Here is a 17,500-nt window from a genome sequence, read left to right on the forward strand (position 1 = left end):
GTGTAGCAGTGTGTGTGTGTGTGTGTGTCCGTCAGTCTGTCTGTTTGTGTGTATGTGTGTGTGTGCGCGCGCGCACGTGCCGTGCGTGCGTGCGTGTGTGTGTGTGTGCTTGCGTGTGCTTTTGTGTGTGTGTGTGTGTGTGTGTGTTCATGACAGAGAGAGGGGGAGAGAATAAGGTATTGGAGAAGGGTGTGGTGACTGTATAATCATATGAAAGATGGGAAGAGAGAGAAAGGGGGTCGTGCGTGCGTGTGCGTGTGTGTGTGTGTGTGCTTGTGTGTGTGTGTGTGTGTGTGTGTGTGTGTGTTCATGACAGAGAGAGGGGGAGATAATAAGGTATTGGAGAAGGGTGTGGTGACTGTATAATCATAATATTATGAAAGATGGGGAGAGAGAGAGAAAGGGGGCAGAGGGGCACGGAGGGAGGGAGGGAGGGAGAGACAGAGAGTGGAGAACGCTAATTATTGTACGAACGCGGTTTGTTATGAATGTTTATTCAAACGCGCACGTGCGTGCAAGTGTGTGTGTGTGTGTGTGTGTGTGTGTGTGTGTGTGTTCGCGCGCGCGTGTGTGTGTGTGTGTGTGTGTGTGTGTGCGTGCGTGCGTGTGTGTGTGTCAGTGTGTGTGTGTGTGTGTGTGTGTGTGTGTGTGTGTGTGTGTGTGTGTGTGTGTGTGTGTGTGTGTGTGTGTGTGTGTGTGTGTGTGCAAAACACCTTGTATATAAAATACAATAATCATGGTACAATATACAGTAACTTAAAAAATAAAAAATAAAAAGTCCAGTCTTAGTATTTGTTATCACAGTTATTCTGTAGCAAATCGTCATTGAAAAGGTTTGCCCACACAAACAGGCGGACAGATACGTGATTATTTTCAGAGACTGACAGTCATCAGGATAAACTAAATAATTATTTTAGTAATGCACGAGGTTGGGGTTTTTTTCCCCCCTAGTTTTTGAGTGAAAAAAGTTGATTTCTATTTCAAATGGCTGCTTCACGTTTGATGTTCACTACATCAGACACCATGGACAGATCAACAGCCGCAACGATTCCAAGCGAAGAGGGCGGTAACTCTACGCTACCATCTGGTTCAGCAGACGACCTTGCCCGAGACATCAACACGATGGTGTGGAGAGTGGTGCCCCCTGTACTTCTCCTCTTCGGCACTTTCGGCAACGTGATGACCGTGGTGGTGATGCGAGGGATGCGGGCTTCGCCGTCCACTGCCTGTCTGTCCGTGTATTTCACAGCGCTGGCCATGTCTGACCAGGTCTCTCTCCTGTCCTCTCAGGTTTATTACTGGGGGGACAAAGGATTTTCCTGGCCTTCGTCGTTTTTCCGGTTCAATCTTCTGTGCTCGGTTCCAAAGTTCATGTGGTGTTGGGGAGGTTTCATGTCGTCGTGGTGCTTAGTGGCCATGACGTATCAGCGGGTGATCTCAGTTATCGCCCCTCATCGTGTTGGGGCGCTGTGCACTGTCAGAAGGGGTAAGGTTCTTGTGGGCGTCATCGTCTTGGTAGGGTTCGCCATCAACGTGCATTTTCTCTTCACCTGGGTCCACTGGCCCGAGTACAGCAAGTGCCATTTCCGAAGCGAGTACTGGCACCTGTTGGAGTATTTTGAATGGCAGGACTTGTTGACTTTTTCCATGCTTCCTTCTCTGCTTCTTGTCGTCGGTAACTCCGTTCTCATCCGACAGGTTGTCAGGTCCTCGGAGCTATCTCAAAAGTTGAGGAGAGTTGATGATAAGCAATCGAGTTCAGAGACTGGTAAAGTGCATTCCATGTCAGTCACCCTGATTGTCACATCGATCACATACTTGATTCTGACTCTTCCGGCTTGCGTTTTTGAGATCGTCCTTCAGATAACTTTTATAAAGTCCTCTGGCGGGGGGATGGACTTGGTACTGACTGGTGTGATGCTGGGGTGGATGATTGCAGCGGGATCCAACTTCTATCTGTATCTGCTCAGTGGCAGTAAATTCAGGAACGAAGCGAAGCGGTATTTTTTCTGTTGCAACGCCGGTAACTGACCACGAAGTGAGTGAAGTTTGTCATGTCAAGGACTCAATGCTTGATTTATTACGAAGCACGTGCTAAACCTTCGGTCATGGGTTTTTGACGTGTACCATTGACACAGGATGCACGTTACATGTAACAAGGTCTGGGGATTCTTTATATATATATATATATATATATATATATATATATATATATATATATATATATATATATATAATAAAATAAATTAACCCTTTTACTGTCGCTGACGACTATGCTTGTCGGTGAAGGGCTTGTGCCTGAGATAAGATTGAACTTCAGGTCAGGATGTCAGACATCGTGCATTCTTTACTCGGACTTCTACCTCTAGGAGTTGGATACTTTCCTGCAGCAAAATCGATGGCACTACTTGAAAGCCCACAAAAAGCCGATGACTTTGTTGTGGTTGATACATGCTGGGTATTCTCGTGTCTCCATAACCCACCGAGCACTGACATGGATTACAGGATCTTTAACTTGTGTATTTGATCTTCTGCGTGCGTATACACACACAAAGGGGGTTCAGGCACTAGCAGGTCTGCACATAATTATGTTGACCTGGGAGATCGGAAAAGATCTCCACCCTTTACCCACCAGGCGCCGTTACCGTGATTCGAACCCAGGACCCTCAGATTGAAGATCCAATTCTTTACCCACTCGAGTCTGTGTGTTTAAAACAAAAAGCAACTTTTTTTTCTCATATTATTTCTAATCTGTCTTCTTCCCAATGGCATATTCGAACACTTACGTCTTGCAACATATTTTACACATACATGATGGTTTCACACAAAATCATATTGACTGAAAGAGAAACACGGTATACACACACACACACACACACACACACACACACACACACACACACACACACACACACACACACACACACACACCATCTCTCTCTCTCTCTCTCTCCTTTACTCACTCCTCTCCCTCTCCACAGGCTCTACACCTAAGTACAATAATAATATAGATGTGCACACTGGATACTGCCCTCAGAATTTTTTGTGGGCCTGACTCAGTGTTCTGGTATCTTAACGTATACTGATCATAGGTTACGTAGACTGAGCTCGGATTCAAAGATAAGGTCAAGATTTTTGCACTTGCCGTACTTAAATTTGGAGATGGACAGTTTTCCTATTTACAATATCGTATTGATTTCCTTTCGTTTTCCATCAGTCGGAATGTCCATTTTTGTTGTACCAAACAGAGCTACTTTTTCATCCATGGGAATCAGCGTATTGTAGCGTGTGAGAATGAATTGTTTCACATGTTTCCAAAAAGAGGAAAGTTTGGGGCAGGAGTAAAAGCCATGTTCAATGTAATCGATTTCTTGGCACCAGTTACATCTATTTGTGTCCGTTACACCCAATAATTTGGCAAGCAAAATATTCGTTGGGTAAATATTGTGTCTGAATTTGAAGTGAAGTAACCTCAGTCGTAATTCTTTCGTACATTCATATGCTAATTTGAAGCAGTCGCTTTTTCTGATGTCAAGTTTACGTTTCCAGAACTGAGCTGCACATATTTCATGGTTTTGTTTTCGGGCGAATGTTTTCCTGATTTGTTTATTTGACAAGGTATTGAGGTTCCCCTCTTTTGTTGCAATGTCGTTCGGATTTTCATCGTTGTGGACATCATTAGCTAGATGGAGTTTCCATGGTTGTGGGATGGAGTTTATTATGGTATTGTATTAAAAAAGAAGGCCAGGGTCAGCGCCTAATTTACGCACTATTCCTTCATACGTCATTATATTTCCGTGCTGCCAAAGGTCCTGCACGACACGGATGCCGTCTTTACTCCATTTGGGAAAGTGTAGCGCACTCAAGTTTCCTTTGTATTTTATATTTTCTGTTATTCCATAACGGTTCTGTTTTTTTTTATGTTTTCTATCGGTCTGTCTTTGTTAAAGATAGCCACCACTTTTATTTCATCTCTCCAAAAGACTGACTGCATTTTTTCCAGTTTTTTTTTTTGTTTTGTTGTTTGTTTGTTTGTTTGTTTGTTATACGTTACACTTGAGGAAGTCAAATACTACTTTCCTTTTTGTTATTTCTAAGCCCTCGATCATTTAAAGTACCAATGCATACATCATTATTCATATTTGAAAAACGGGGGTATCCATTTTTCAACTTTCTGATGAGGAAAATTATAATCGTTAATCATTAATCTTAAGTCCGTTAATCAAAGCCAAGGGTCGCGAGGGAGAGGTCAGGCTGGTTGGGAGAGAACACGTGTCAAGTGTTACCCCCCTCCTCTTGACATGCTTTCCGCCTCGGCCTCTCCGTTGTGTACTGGCTGCGTCAGGACAGCGGGCCTTTTGTTTTCTGGGAGACTTTGACTTGTGGTAGGGGGAGACTCGCTCCTTTCCCTCTTTTTTGTCCGGCGCTGCTCGCTGTGCCGTGAGCAGGCTTCGCGTAGCTGGTTTCCTTAATTTTCTTTGCATCGCTGGCGCGCGCTGGCGGCTACACATGGTGAGTTGGTGTGGTGCCGCTCTGTGCACTGGGCAATTCCTAGCACACTTCCTTGAACTGGTTGCTTTCTTCAGATTGCTCTGCTGCTGCTCCCTCCTCCTCTGTAGCAGGCACTGAGATGAATACTATTGAGCTCGATGGTAGCAGGGGGCACAACCACTGAGCTCAATGGTACTGAGCTCGATGGACACAACAGAGGGGCAGTCACACATTTTGTGTCCCTGTTTCAAACATCCCCTGCACACCACTTCTCCCACAGTTTTCTGCCAGATGTCCGTCCTGTAGACACTTGCTACATTTTACTAGTTTATGTTTTTGCTCCTTATAGTAGAGAGCCACGGTGAACACACCAAGTTTTAATACTGGTGGCAGAGGTGTGCTCGGCACAGAGATGAACACAAACCTGTGGCCGGTCTCAAAACGTGTCAGCCGTCCATCGGGGTTCCTGGCTAGCTCATTACAAAGCGAGGATCTAATCTCCACTCCTAGCTTCTGCAGTGTGGCTTCAATGTCTTTGTTGTCCACACTGTGAGGTACTAGTACATTGTTCACCCACAGTTTGGTGGTTGGTTTCTTATCAGTCTGGTCTCTGATGACGAAAGGATTTTTGTCCGGGAGAGAGACACGTGCTCCCCTGAACAAGAACCCCTCCAACAAGAGCTTGTCTCTGGTTTCATTGGTTTTCGGATAAATCCGCCACAGACCACGTGCGCGCTGAGCACCACGGATTGTCTCACGCCCACAAACCGCTTCCGCAGCTACATATACATCGTCAGTAGACTGATGGCAGCGACTCGTAGTCTGGTAGTACACGCGCTGTAACATAAACTGTGACTACTGGCGGGGCCGGTGCTGCCGCCGCCATGGTGGCTCAAGCGCTTAAAAAACTCCTTTCCTATGCCGAGATTTCTTTTGCGTTCTCCACACAGAAGATGTTTAGATAAACACAGTACACACCACAATACCTCACTCACAGACTGTGCTGGAGAACATTGAACTGATATCTTTGGTATGTCACTTTCACGGGTTTTTTTAGCAAAAATGTACCACGGAGTACTGACGATCGTGGTCTGCCGACATGGGTTATTCATCTACACTGGGTCATTACCCCTTATGATAGGGTGTCAAAAATTCCTCAAAGACAGTGCATCGTGCATTGTAAAATCACATACGTTCAGCGAACAGACAGAGAGAGAGACACAGAGAGAGTAGACAAAACGGGACAAGAGTCAAACTCACAAGAGGCGGCACCATCACTGAGATCAAAGAATACACGTAACGTGAATAATTGTGCGAATCGGACCTGCACCACTCTCAGTTGTAGGCGAACAACAGTGGTGCCGTCAACGACAGCTCGGCTGGAGTCAGTTATCAGCGTAGCGCTGCACCCCATCCCCCACCGCCCTCGGCGACCCCCCATCCCACTCGCCCCCATGCTCCCCATGCACACGCACCCCTCCCATCTCTGAGCCTCCTTCTTTGCAGTCTCGAAGGTGATGTCAGGTTGGACTATGTTGAAACACCCAGCGTCACACCTGGGGACAGCTGGATGGAGGCTTCTAGGAGGAAGGTGTGCAGAATAGTTAATTAAGACGCTCATCTGCCAATACAGAGTCAGTGAGGGTCTGGGTTCGAATCCGCTCTCGCCTTTTCTCGACTGGAAAATCGAACTGAGCGTCTACTTATTCGGAGGAGACGATAAACCGAGGTCCCGTGTGCAGCACGCATTTGGTGCACTGAAAAATTACCCGGGGCCATGGCAACGAGAGTGTTGTCCTCAGGCAAAAATCTGTCGAAGACACCCACTCTGATAGGTATACAAATATGATATATGCATGCACTCAAGGCCTGACTAAGCCTGTTGGATTATGTTGCTGGTCAGGCATCTATCTGCCTAGCAGATGTGGTGTAGCGTGTATGGATTTGTCCAAACGCAGTGACGCCTCCTTGAGAAACTGAAACTGAAACTTCGGGAGGTGTTGCGGAGGATGTTCACTGCTGGCACCTGCATCATCCCATCTTCACCTGTGTTGACCATGGTTCACAGGTACTGAAGATGGAACGAAGGCACACTGCCACCATCTTGTTCTGATGTGATCTGGTGAAGAAGGCAGCAGTCAGGGCTGTTGTATCCCTGACCCCCACACTCCCACTGCACCTCCACCCCCAGTTCTCATCAACATGTGTAAATATCTCGGCCATAGTGTCCACATTGCCGGCAGCCTGATGACTAGTTAGCTGTGCCAGTGAGGTGCCTTCCTGGGGCTGTATTCTAGAGACCATCGTGCCTGCCGTTAAATGTGTGCCAGCAGGTAATCTGCCTGAGGCAAAGCAAAATGCCAGAGGGTTAGCAATATCCGGTATCAGGAACACAAGAGCCTTCCTGGGGCCGTATTTAGGAGACCAACGTGCCTGCTGTTAAATGTGTGCCAGCAGGTAATCTGCCTGAGGCAAGGCAAACTGCCAGAGGGTTAATAATATCCAGTATTCAGGAACACAAAAGCCTACACTCAGTTCTACAAACCCGAAGGCAAGTTACCCTTACTATCTGCCATGGGTGACTGCCCAAGAAGCAGAGGTAAATATGGCTAATCCTTTTGTTGCATTGATTTTGTTAAGGGAAAACAAGCATTTTGCCGAGAGACCTGGTCTTGAATACGGCTCCTGATCGTTCTTATCCTTTGTTCGCTTGGCAGTCAAAAATGACGTATTAAGACTGGAAAACGTCATCATATTCCACTTATGAATTACGTATGTAGCTATGAAGTGACTGCACTTGCAGACGATAAATTATAGAATGCCCTAAATTTGCAGATCGTCCAAATTCGTTCATTCCAGAGAAATAATTTGAATCCGAACTCCCTTACTTTATTTCATTTTTGCATTAGCTGAAAAGCAGGGAAGACAATGTGTCAGAATGTGAAAGTGGCCCCCAGATTCGACAAGTTGCTGACTCTCATCAATGCTTTGCTACTGAAGCTTGCTTCTCTTTTTTTTTCTTCTTCTTTTTTACTGTCACACTGTGCTGTGGTGCGGTGCGAAGTAAAAGAGGATGCACAGAATGGAATCCCCGAGATCTTTATTTGTAGACGATTGGTTAGCTGCCTGAGTGCACTTGGTGTGTCTTGGATACGAAAATAACTAAAACTGTAACTGCGGGTCCCTGCCATGTCAAGGGTAACTTGCCTTCAGGCAAAATGATTTTTGTCTTTAATAGGCCCCTGATCAGCCAGAGAGCAGCTGCCACATCGTCCAGGGGTTGCAGATGAAGGAAATGTCTGACCTCCTGGAGGAAGTCGTCGACATTCTGGGACTTCCGGTTTGGTCCTTTGATGTCTGTGCTCCATTTCTTTTCTTTCTTTCTTTTTTTCTCTTTTTTTAAAATTTTTTTTAAAAATTATTTTCTTTTATTAAAGATGTAAGTAGTCTATCGGTAAAATCTGAGAGTGAGTAAAATGTCTTGCAGATTGTGCTTTCGCTCAACAACAACATCTTCTCTGTTGAGAACAGTTGTTTCCAGCCGTGCCGTAACCAGCTAAGGTAGTGCATATGTTACATCTTCTCTGTAGAGAACAGTTGTTTCCAGTGCCAGAACCACCCAAGGTAGTGCTTAGGTTACCTCTTCTCTGTAGAGAACAGTTGTTTCCAGCGCCATAACCAACCAAGGCAGCGCTTACGTTTGTCCATCCAGAGGAGGAGCCAGTACACATCACAGCATGGGCCTTGCCAGCGCACTACACATGCCCCTGCCTACAACATCTCTGTAGAGAACAGTTGTTTCCAGCAGTGCCATAACCAGCCAAGGCAGTGCTTACGTTTGTCCATCCAGAGGAGCCAGTACACATCACAGCATGGGCCTTGCCAGCGCGCGAGTCCATGCCTACAGGGTACTACATCTCGTGGGAGTCACAGCCCACGAAGGAAGAAGTCGAAGAAGAAGTACACGACATCTGTGTTGCACTGGGAGGTGTATCTGTTTGTGGTCGGGGAACGATGCAAGGCACACATCACAAACGCGGAATTTTGGTGGATTTATCAGCGTATAGACACTAGTATATCCATGAGATTATAGCATCTATGTTCCGCGTAATCCAGAATCCAGAAAGAAGCTGCTTTTATAGCTTCTTCTTCTTCGTTCGTGAGCTGCTATTCCCACGTTCACTTGTATGCACACGAGTGGGCTTTTACGTGTATGACTATTTTTACCCTGCCATGTAGGCAGCCATACTCCGTTTTCGGGTGTGTGCGTGCTGGGTATGTTCTTGTTTCCATAACCCACTGAACGCTAACATGGATAACAGGATCTTTAACGTGCGTAGTTGATCTTCTACTTCTTCTACACACGAAGGGGGGTTCAGGCACAAGCAGGTCTGCACATACGTTGACCTGGGAGATCGGGAAAAAAATCTCTACCCTTTACCCACCTGGCGCCGTTACCGAGATTTCGGAACCTGGGACCGTCAGATTGAAAGTCCAACGCTTAAACCACGCAGCTGTTGCGTCTGTCCTACAATGTTCAACATCTCGTAGGAGTCGCAGCCCACAAGCGAAGAAGAAGTGTACATCTGCGTTGCAGAGTTAGGCGTGGAACACTACAAGGCACTCAGCGCAAACGCAGACTTTTAGTGGATTTATCGGCGCATAGACACTGGTATATCCATGAAATATCATAGCATCTATGTACCGCTTTATCCAAAATCCAGAAAGAACCTGCTGTTAGAAGCCGCCGTTCTTTCTCTGTCTCTGGACCTTGCTTTTGGAATGAACTTCCTCTCATTTTCGCTTAGTCAGGTCTCCGCTCTCAGCTCTTTCAGGTCTGGCCTTAAAACACACCTCATTCCAAGATAGCCCCCCCTCCAATGCCTGTTCTTTGTCTTCAGTTTCTCAAGTTTATGTATGCATGTGAATGACTGGTGTGTCAGCGCTTTGATTTGTCTCTGCACTGACAAGATTCAGCGCCATATAAATACTAATAACTATTATTATTATTAGAAGCGTTCATGCTCAGGGGAGCACGTGTTCTCGCCCCTGGACCAGAGACTCCTTAGCCATCAGAGACCAGAGGGGGTGAAAAGCCCACCACTAAAGATGTGCCGGGGTGACCCTGAAGCTCTAGGGCTGTGTGGAGGACCTGCAGCGTAGAGCTGCCTTCATCACAGAGACTGGGGTGTCCGGCATCTAACGCACGAGAAGAGGGAGGAGGTGGAGAAGAAGAAGGAATAGAAGAAACTGTTAAAGAAGAAGAAGGAGGAGGAGGAGAACAAGAACAAGAACAAGAAACTGAAGGTAGACAACAAACCACTCAGTGTGAGAAACAAAAACATAGAATCTGCACTGCCGAAAGCTGGGTTTGTATTGGAGCCCGGAGATGCCGGTGGTCCTCACTACGCAGTGAGGGGAACCCTCCAGGACTGCTGTCACAGTTCAAAACTGGTCGCGGGTTTGTGTTTGTGATTACTGTGCCGTACACACCACTGCGACCTGTTTTGAAACCTGGTTTGTTCACTGCAACATTATACTACAATTTCGTCGCCAGTAGTGTATGATAAGCAATCGCATGCAGAGTTGAAGATTGTAGCATTACATAATTATGCGGAACGAAGAAAATGACGTAATCTTATATGCGAAGAAAATGACGTAATCCTATAACACGAAGAAAATGACGTAATCTTATAAACGAAGAAAATGACGTAATCTTAGCGTCAGTTAAAACCCTTGCACTGACGAACGATCAAACTAAAATCGAATATATATATATATAGAGAGAGAGAGAGAGAGAGAGATGTCTGTGTCTTTGTATTCCTGCAGTAATTATAATACCCTCTAGGAAAACTGAGTATGACTGCCTTGATGGCGTATGTAAAAACGTTAATAAACGTAAAAGCCTGCTCGTGTACACGAGTGAACGTGGGAGTTGCAGCTCAAGAAGAAGAAGAAGACAGAAACTGAAAACAAATAGGGAAACAAAAACAAATTCAGAAGTCCGGGTGACAGTCTACCCTGATCCTTATCTGGCATCTGCAGGCTGCCGAGCCTGGCATGAAAAAATATCCTTCTTCGTCACTCATTTTCCGTCGCTTATCATTGTGAACCAAAGCCATTGAGGGCATGGCGCACACTGGAAGAACTGTTCACCAGATTCCTCCAGGTCTGTCGGCTAGTGTGACAAAAACGTGTCGGGTCAGAGGTTCTTTTGTGTGTTACTGGTAACCATGTAACCCATTACTACGGCCCTCATGTGGGGAGGAAAATCTTATCTACAGAGGAATGTTTTTTTGTTTTGTTGTTGTTGTTTTTTTAGCTCAGTGGTTCCATTGGCTTGCCCAAGACAAGACGCCGCCACATGGAAATGGAGCGAATTGAGATGGGAGATAATTTGCTGCTCCAGAAGAGCCATCCAAAAGCTTTAGTCACTGCTGATTTTCATTCTGAAAATGAAAATGTTAGGAGTCGGATGATTAAATTTTATATGAACGTTAAACCAACAATGCAACAACAACGACAGCGATAATGATAACAACAACAACAACAACAAAACACACTCACACGCACACACACACACACACACACACACACACACTGACACACACACACAACATCGTCTGTTCAGTTTAATGCACACAGCCAATTATGTTGTTACAAAGCCGAGATACAATCTGGCCTTGTGCTCTTGTGATTATTGAACATAGTCTAACGAGTACTGCATGGGGAGTGAGAGGAGCTGGAAAAGCAAACAAACACACACACACACGCACGTACACACACACACACACACACACACACACACACGCACGCACGCACACACACACACACGCACACACACACACACGTGTAACATTTCTACGTATCTAGCCGTGATGTGTATGAGGGAGAGATGAATATAGACTGGACACACAACCAACGCTCACGACTGATCCTACACTCAATAGACTGGCGTGACACTTGTCTTCTGAGTTATTCTGACGACTGGGGGGACTGGTGTCAAGTGCTGTATTGAGTGACATATTTCTTCTTCTTTTTCTTCTTCTTCTTCGGCCGCCGCTGGATCTTTCTCTGTCTCTGGACCTTCCATTTGGAATGAGCCCCCACCCCCCACCGCCCTCAGCTTCGTCAGGTCTCCGCACTCAGCTCCTTCAAGTCTGGCCTTAAAAAAAACCCACCTCTTCCCAAGATAGCCTCCCTTCCCTGCCCCTTCGGTTGTTTTTTTTGTTTTTTGTTTGTTTGTTTTTTTGTTTTGTTTTTGTCGTTGTTGTTGTTTTTGGGAGGGGGGTGGGGCGAGGGGGGTTGTTTGTTTGTTTGTTGTTGTTGTTTGTTTGTTTGTTGTTTTTGACTCACTTGTGTAAACAAAGTGAGTCTATGTTTTAACCCGGTGTTCGGTTGTCTGTGTGTGTGTGTGTTACTGTGTGTGTGTGTGTCTGTGTGTCCGTGGTAAACTTTAACATTGACATTTTCTCTGCAAATACTTTGTCAGTTGACACCAAATTAGGCATAAAAATAGGAAAAATTCAGTTCTTTCCCGTCATCTTGTTTAAAACAATATTGCACCTCTGGGATGGGCACCAAAAAAAAGAAAAAAAGAAATGAAGCCTAATTATATGCAAACTGCATTTACTGTTATATTTATGTTTTTTGTATTCTCTAAACTTGGCACTTTGACCTCTTATTCTGACCCAAGAACAAGAGCAGTCATTATTATCATTTTTTGTTCAAACAGGAACTTCTTTTGCTAAGCATGGAAGTTTTATTTATTTTGCAAACGTTTTGGTGCAGATAGTAAAAAAAGGGAAATTACTCTGTAATTAAAGCTAGGGGACTTAATTTGCTATAAACTGATCTTTCTCATCTTAAACATTACATTTTGAAATTATACTCAATACATAAAAAGCTTGGATTTTTTTAAGTGTATCACAAGTGAGTCTTGAAGGCCTTGCCTCTCTTGTTTTGTTTGTTTTTGTTGTCGTTGTTTTGTCTAGTGTTATGCATGCGTGTGACTGACCAGTGGTGTGAAAGCGCTTTGATTTCTCTGCACAAGATTCTGCGCTATATAAATGCTAATTATTTTTATCATTATTATCATTTCTTCGTCCTCTTCTTCTTCTATTACATGAAAAGGGCTGGCCTGTCCACATAAGGCAAGTCTGGTCCACCGGCTAACTCACTGCACCTACAAGACCAGGAACTCGCGGCATTTGCAATAAAAGCCATTCGGTCATACATATAGTATCATGTACATGTATTCAAATACGACATAGACTGTCACACAAAAACAAAGCGTATGTACACAGACATACACCAAAGTTATACACGCATGCATTCAAGTACGGTATAGCCTTATATTCACAAACTATCGTGTGCACGCACAAACACACACGAATATATATTATACTTACACACCACCTATGATATCAATACATTCGTTCAAGTAAGACACTACAGGCCCGGCATACATAAACAAGCGCGGCACACACACACACACACACACACACACACACACACACACACACACACACACAAACTGAACACACACGCGCGCTCACATGAGTGAGCATTTCATACGTCCGTTTCAAGATGTGTTGAAAATAAAAAGTGTGTGTAGAAGGTGATTGTGGTACATTTAAGTTTCATCCAACTCTCTGTGTGTGTTCGTTCGTTCTTTTGTTTCACTGACATCTATCCACAATAAAATCATTGTGATTTTAGATGAAATTCCGTCTCCTTCCCCACCCCCCACCCATGCCTTAAATCTTCACTACTTTCCCTTTTTCTCTGTGTGTGTGGGTGTGGAGGTGGAAGGGGGGGGGCTGTGGGTGTAGGTGTGTGTGTGTGTGCGTGCGTGCATGCGCGCCCGCGTGTGTGTGCGTGTGTTCGTGAAAGAGAGATAGAGACAGCGGAGGCGGGGAACTAAAAAGTAGGTTAAACGGGACGGGAATGGTGGGTAGGCTAAACTGGCCGACAAAGAGCCCAGCTCTCAAGAGACCATGGACAGTGGCGACACGAACAATCAGTAGGCGAAACGGGAACAGACGAATCGGACCAGTGCACCTTAGGCGCCACTGAACGGAGAGAGCGGCTCTCTGATTGGCCCAGACGTGTTACTGATATGCAACGCGCTGTTGCAGACGATTGGGCAAGATGTCTGCTTATTGCGCCCTATGACTGATACCAGTAAGGTCGCGGCAACAGCCTAATGGTTAAAGCGTTGGACTTTACAATCTGATGGTCCCAGGTTCGAACCTCGGTAACGGCGCCTGGTGGGTTAAGGGTGGAGGTCATTTTCCGATCTCTCAGATCAACCAACATCTGTACATACCTGCTAGTGCCTGAACCCCCTTCGTGTGTGTACGCATGCAGGAGATCTAATACGTACGTTAAATATCCTGTAATCCATGTCAGCTTTCGCTGGGTAATGGAAATAAGAACACACCCAGTATGCACACCCCCGAAAACGGAGTATGACTGCCTTCATGGCGGGGTGAATAAACAAAACGGCCATACACGTACAATCGTCGTCGTCATCATCATCATCATCATCATAGTCGTTATCATAATAGTAATCATCATCATCAAAGTCATCATCATAATAATCACCATGTCACTTGCACGAAAACTGATCGTTTGGCAGTTTGCTTTACTTTTCACCGTCATCATCATCATTATCATCATCATCATCATCATTATCATCATGAACACCAACATCATCATCATCATCATCATTATCATTATCATCATCGTCATCATCATCACCATGTCATCACCATGTCACTGCATGAAAACTGACCGTTTGGCAGGCTGCTTTATTTCTTTGTGTGTGTGTTTCATCATCATCATCATCATCATAAACAACATCATCATCATCGACGACATCATCATCATCATCTTCTTCATCATCATCAACATGTCAGTGCATGAAAACTGATCGTTTGGCACGAAAGAAAGTGGCAAGACAGGGTCTCCAACCTCCAGGTTCTAGAGAGGAGCGGCCTGCCCAGCATCGAAAGCCTGCTGATCCAGTGCCAGCTACGCTGGACAGGACACGTTGTCCGCATGACAGACAGCACGATCCCGAAGATGCTCTTGTATGGCCAGCTGAAGGAAGGCCACCGCGAACTTGGAAGACCCTGCAAGCGCTTCAAGGACACCTTGAAGACAAACCTCAAAGCTTGTGACATAGAAATCGCTTCCTGGGAAACTGATGCCCTTGACCAATCTCGCTGGAGGATGCTGTGCTCTAGTGGCATAAAGACGCTTGAAAACAAGAGAACGCTGGCCATTAAGGAGAAGCGTGAGCGAAGGAAGCAGGGCTCAACTTCTGGAGGCGTTTTCCCTGTGGGAAGTGCTGGGCATCCAGAATCGGCCTCTTCTCCCATATGAGGACACACACCGACAGATAAGCCTGCCTGCCTACTTGTCCGTCGGTCCGACGGGAGGCTCCATTTCTTCTTGTTTTGTGTTTCAGGAAGGTATAAGTATGACCACACCCGAGTATACAATCTTAGGAAACATGCTCAATCACCTCGCTCAAAAATATTTTGTGTGTGTGTGTGTGTGTGTGTGTGTGTGTGTGTGTGTGTGTGCTCTTCATCTTGTTTATCCTTCTGCACGAGGATTTTTCTCGTTCATTTGAATGTGTGCGCATTTTGTACTAGATGTAGATTAACCAAGACAGACTGGAAGAATAGTCCATGCCTAAAAATCTTGATCCTTGAATAAAAAATGGTTTCAGTTCTGAGTTCTGTGTTCACTCTGTGTGTGTGTGTGTGTGTGTGTGTGTGTGTGTGTGTGTGTGTGTGTGTGTGTGTGTGTGTGTGTGTGTGTGTGTGTGTGTGTGTCCGCCTCTACCTCTCTCCTATTTCAAACCAACCCCTGTGTTGCCTCTAATGGATGTCAATTTTCATGAAAGCCAAATGAGAAACGTGCATGCATGTTTAAAAAACAAAACAAAACAAAAACAACATAATCCGTAGAAAAGTCTAGCTCAGACTAGCGAGCACAGAATCATTTTTCAAGATGGTGTCCTCTTTTATCAATCCATCCAAATCCTGCTGGACTACCTGAAATGATAATAAACCCCTCTGTTGAAGAAAAACAAGAACAGAAAAAAAAAGAAGCCAAAGTGAACCTTGTTCATGGTAAAAAAAAAAAAAAAGTTAATGAAACACACACACACACACACACACACACACACACACACACACACACACACACACACACACAGTTGTTTTTTTTTTCTTCCTTTTTTGTTGTTGTTGTAAGCTGTAATCATCAGATCCAGTTAAGCAATGAAAGACGGTGTTGTCTCTCCTTTCCTAACAGTTATTGGCTAAAACAGCGATAGTGCGTTCATTACATGATCGGAAACAATTCATTTTTTTTTTTTTTTTTTTAAAATCTATGTAACGTATAATACTATATCTAAAACGCTGGGGTTTTTTTCGTGGGGGGGGGGGGAGGGGTTGTTTGTTTGGTTTTTGTTTTGTTTTTTTCTTCTTCTTCTTTTTTGGGGTGGTGTGGGTGTGTGTGTGGGGGGGGTCGTTTACATCACCGCATTTAGCAGAACCATTCACTACCCCTGACGATCAGAGTTGACCTTTTCTTGACTGATACAAGTGGCATACGAAAATGAACTTGACAGGATGGCGGGTATGAAAAGGACCCTTATTAAAGTCATGATTATATGGTAAGATGAAATGGTCATGGTCACTAGTTGGCAAAATAGACAAATGTAAGATAGAGAGCGTGATATGAATTCAGTTTTAATCAACCTTGGTCTTCTGACTGGCTATGGGTGCAGCATAATCCCTTAAGAAATTCAAAATCAGCTAGAGGTTAAGGGTTAAGGTATACCTAGCATACGATATTGATACATTTCTGCATGCAAGAGAAAGAAGGTATTTTATAGATATTCTTCAGCAAACTTGGTACAATCATTGGTCATGGTGATACCTATGAAAAGAAGCAAAGTCAAAGATCAAGGTCACAACATAGCCTATTGGTAAAAAGGATAATAGAACTTTGTTTCTTCCATTCAGTTTTCATTGGTATACCATGTTGTTGTTTGTTTTGGCCAGAACATCAATGCAATGCAAATTTAGATGTCTAAAGTCAAGGTCAAATCAATGAGTCTTTTTGCCATAATTCCTCTGTTTGATAAAGTGCATATCACGAGTGAGTCTTGAAGGCCTTGCCTCTCTTGTTTTCTTCTTTTTGGGGTGGTGGGGGTAAGGGCGCTTACATCACCGCATTTAGCGGAACCATTCACTACCCCTGACAACCAGAGTACAGGTGTACTGACCTGTGTGATCATCCCCAGACTTCTTCATGGGTCTGAAGCATGGATTCTTCTATAGGAGACAAAATTAATTAACACCTGGAGCGTTTCCGAGGTCCCGTGTGCAGCACGCACTTGGCGCACTGAAAAAGAACCCGCTGCAAAAGAAATCCACTCTGATAGGTACTATATATATATATATATATATATATATATATATATATATATATATATATATGCATGCACTTAAGGCCTGACGGAGCGCGTTGGGTAATGCTGTTGGTCAGGCTTCTGCCTAGCAGATGAGGTGCAGAGTATATGGATTTGTCCGAACGCAGTGACACCTACTTGAGAAACTGAAACTATAACTGAAACCGATGCTGGCACTCATCTCCCGTCTGCTCTTTTGGTCTCGAAGACCAAACACCAGGACAGATTCTTCAGTAATATCCCCTCCTGAAAGGGCTCAGAGACACCATGGCTCCAGACAGGACTTGGGAAGGACGAGATCAACCCTGCTGCACACCACGCTCCATGGCTCCAGACAGGACTTGGGAAGGACGAGACCAACCCTGCTGCACACCACGCTCCATGGTTCCAGACAGGACTTTGAGAGGACGACACCAACCTGCTGACACCACGCTCCATGGCTCCAGACAGGACTTTGAGAGGACGACACCAACCCTGCTGCACACCACGCTCCATGGCTCCAGACAGGAC

At 45.0% G+C, this 17,500-nt stretch overlaps 2 protein-coding genes across 2 annotated transcripts in view; one reads left to right on the forward strand and one right to left on the reverse strand.

The window, feature by feature from the left end:
- Nucleotides 1–1,023: 1,023 nt before the first annotated feature.
- Nucleotides 1,024–2,031, forward strand: LOC143292329 (uncharacterized). Its single transcript, XM_076602519.1, has one exon. The coding sequence runs from the start codon at nt 1,024–1,026 to the stop codon at nt 2,029–2,031; it is 1,008 nt and encodes a 335-aa protein (XP_076458634.1).
- Nucleotides 2,032–17,289: 15,258 nt separating this feature from the next.
- The window catches only part of LOC143292330 (uncharacterized), a 2,366-nt gene continuing 2,155 nt past the window's right edge, over nt 17,290–17,500 (reverse strand). The window contains exon 2 of the mRNA XM_076602520.1: nt 17,290–17,408. Within this exon, the coding sequence (XP_076458635.1) occupies nt 17,290–17,408 (119 nt within the window). The remainder of the gene's footprint in view (nt 17,409–17,500) is intronic.

The sequence above is a fragment of the Babylonia areolata genome, chromosome 18 (assembly GCF_041734735.1).
Source record: "Babylonia areolata isolate BAREFJ2019XMU chromosome 18, ASM4173473v1, whole genome shotgun sequence".
In the NCBI taxonomy this organism is placed as follows: domain Eukaryota; kingdom Metazoa; phylum Mollusca; class Gastropoda; order Neogastropoda; family Buccinidae; genus Babylonia; species Babylonia areolata.

Bases quoted from the DNA above. Each gene is read 5' to 3' on its own strand.
- LOC143292329 (XM_076602519.1), top strand. From the start codon at position 1,024: ATGGACAGATCAACAGCCGCAACGATTCCAAGCGAAGAGGGCGGTAAC.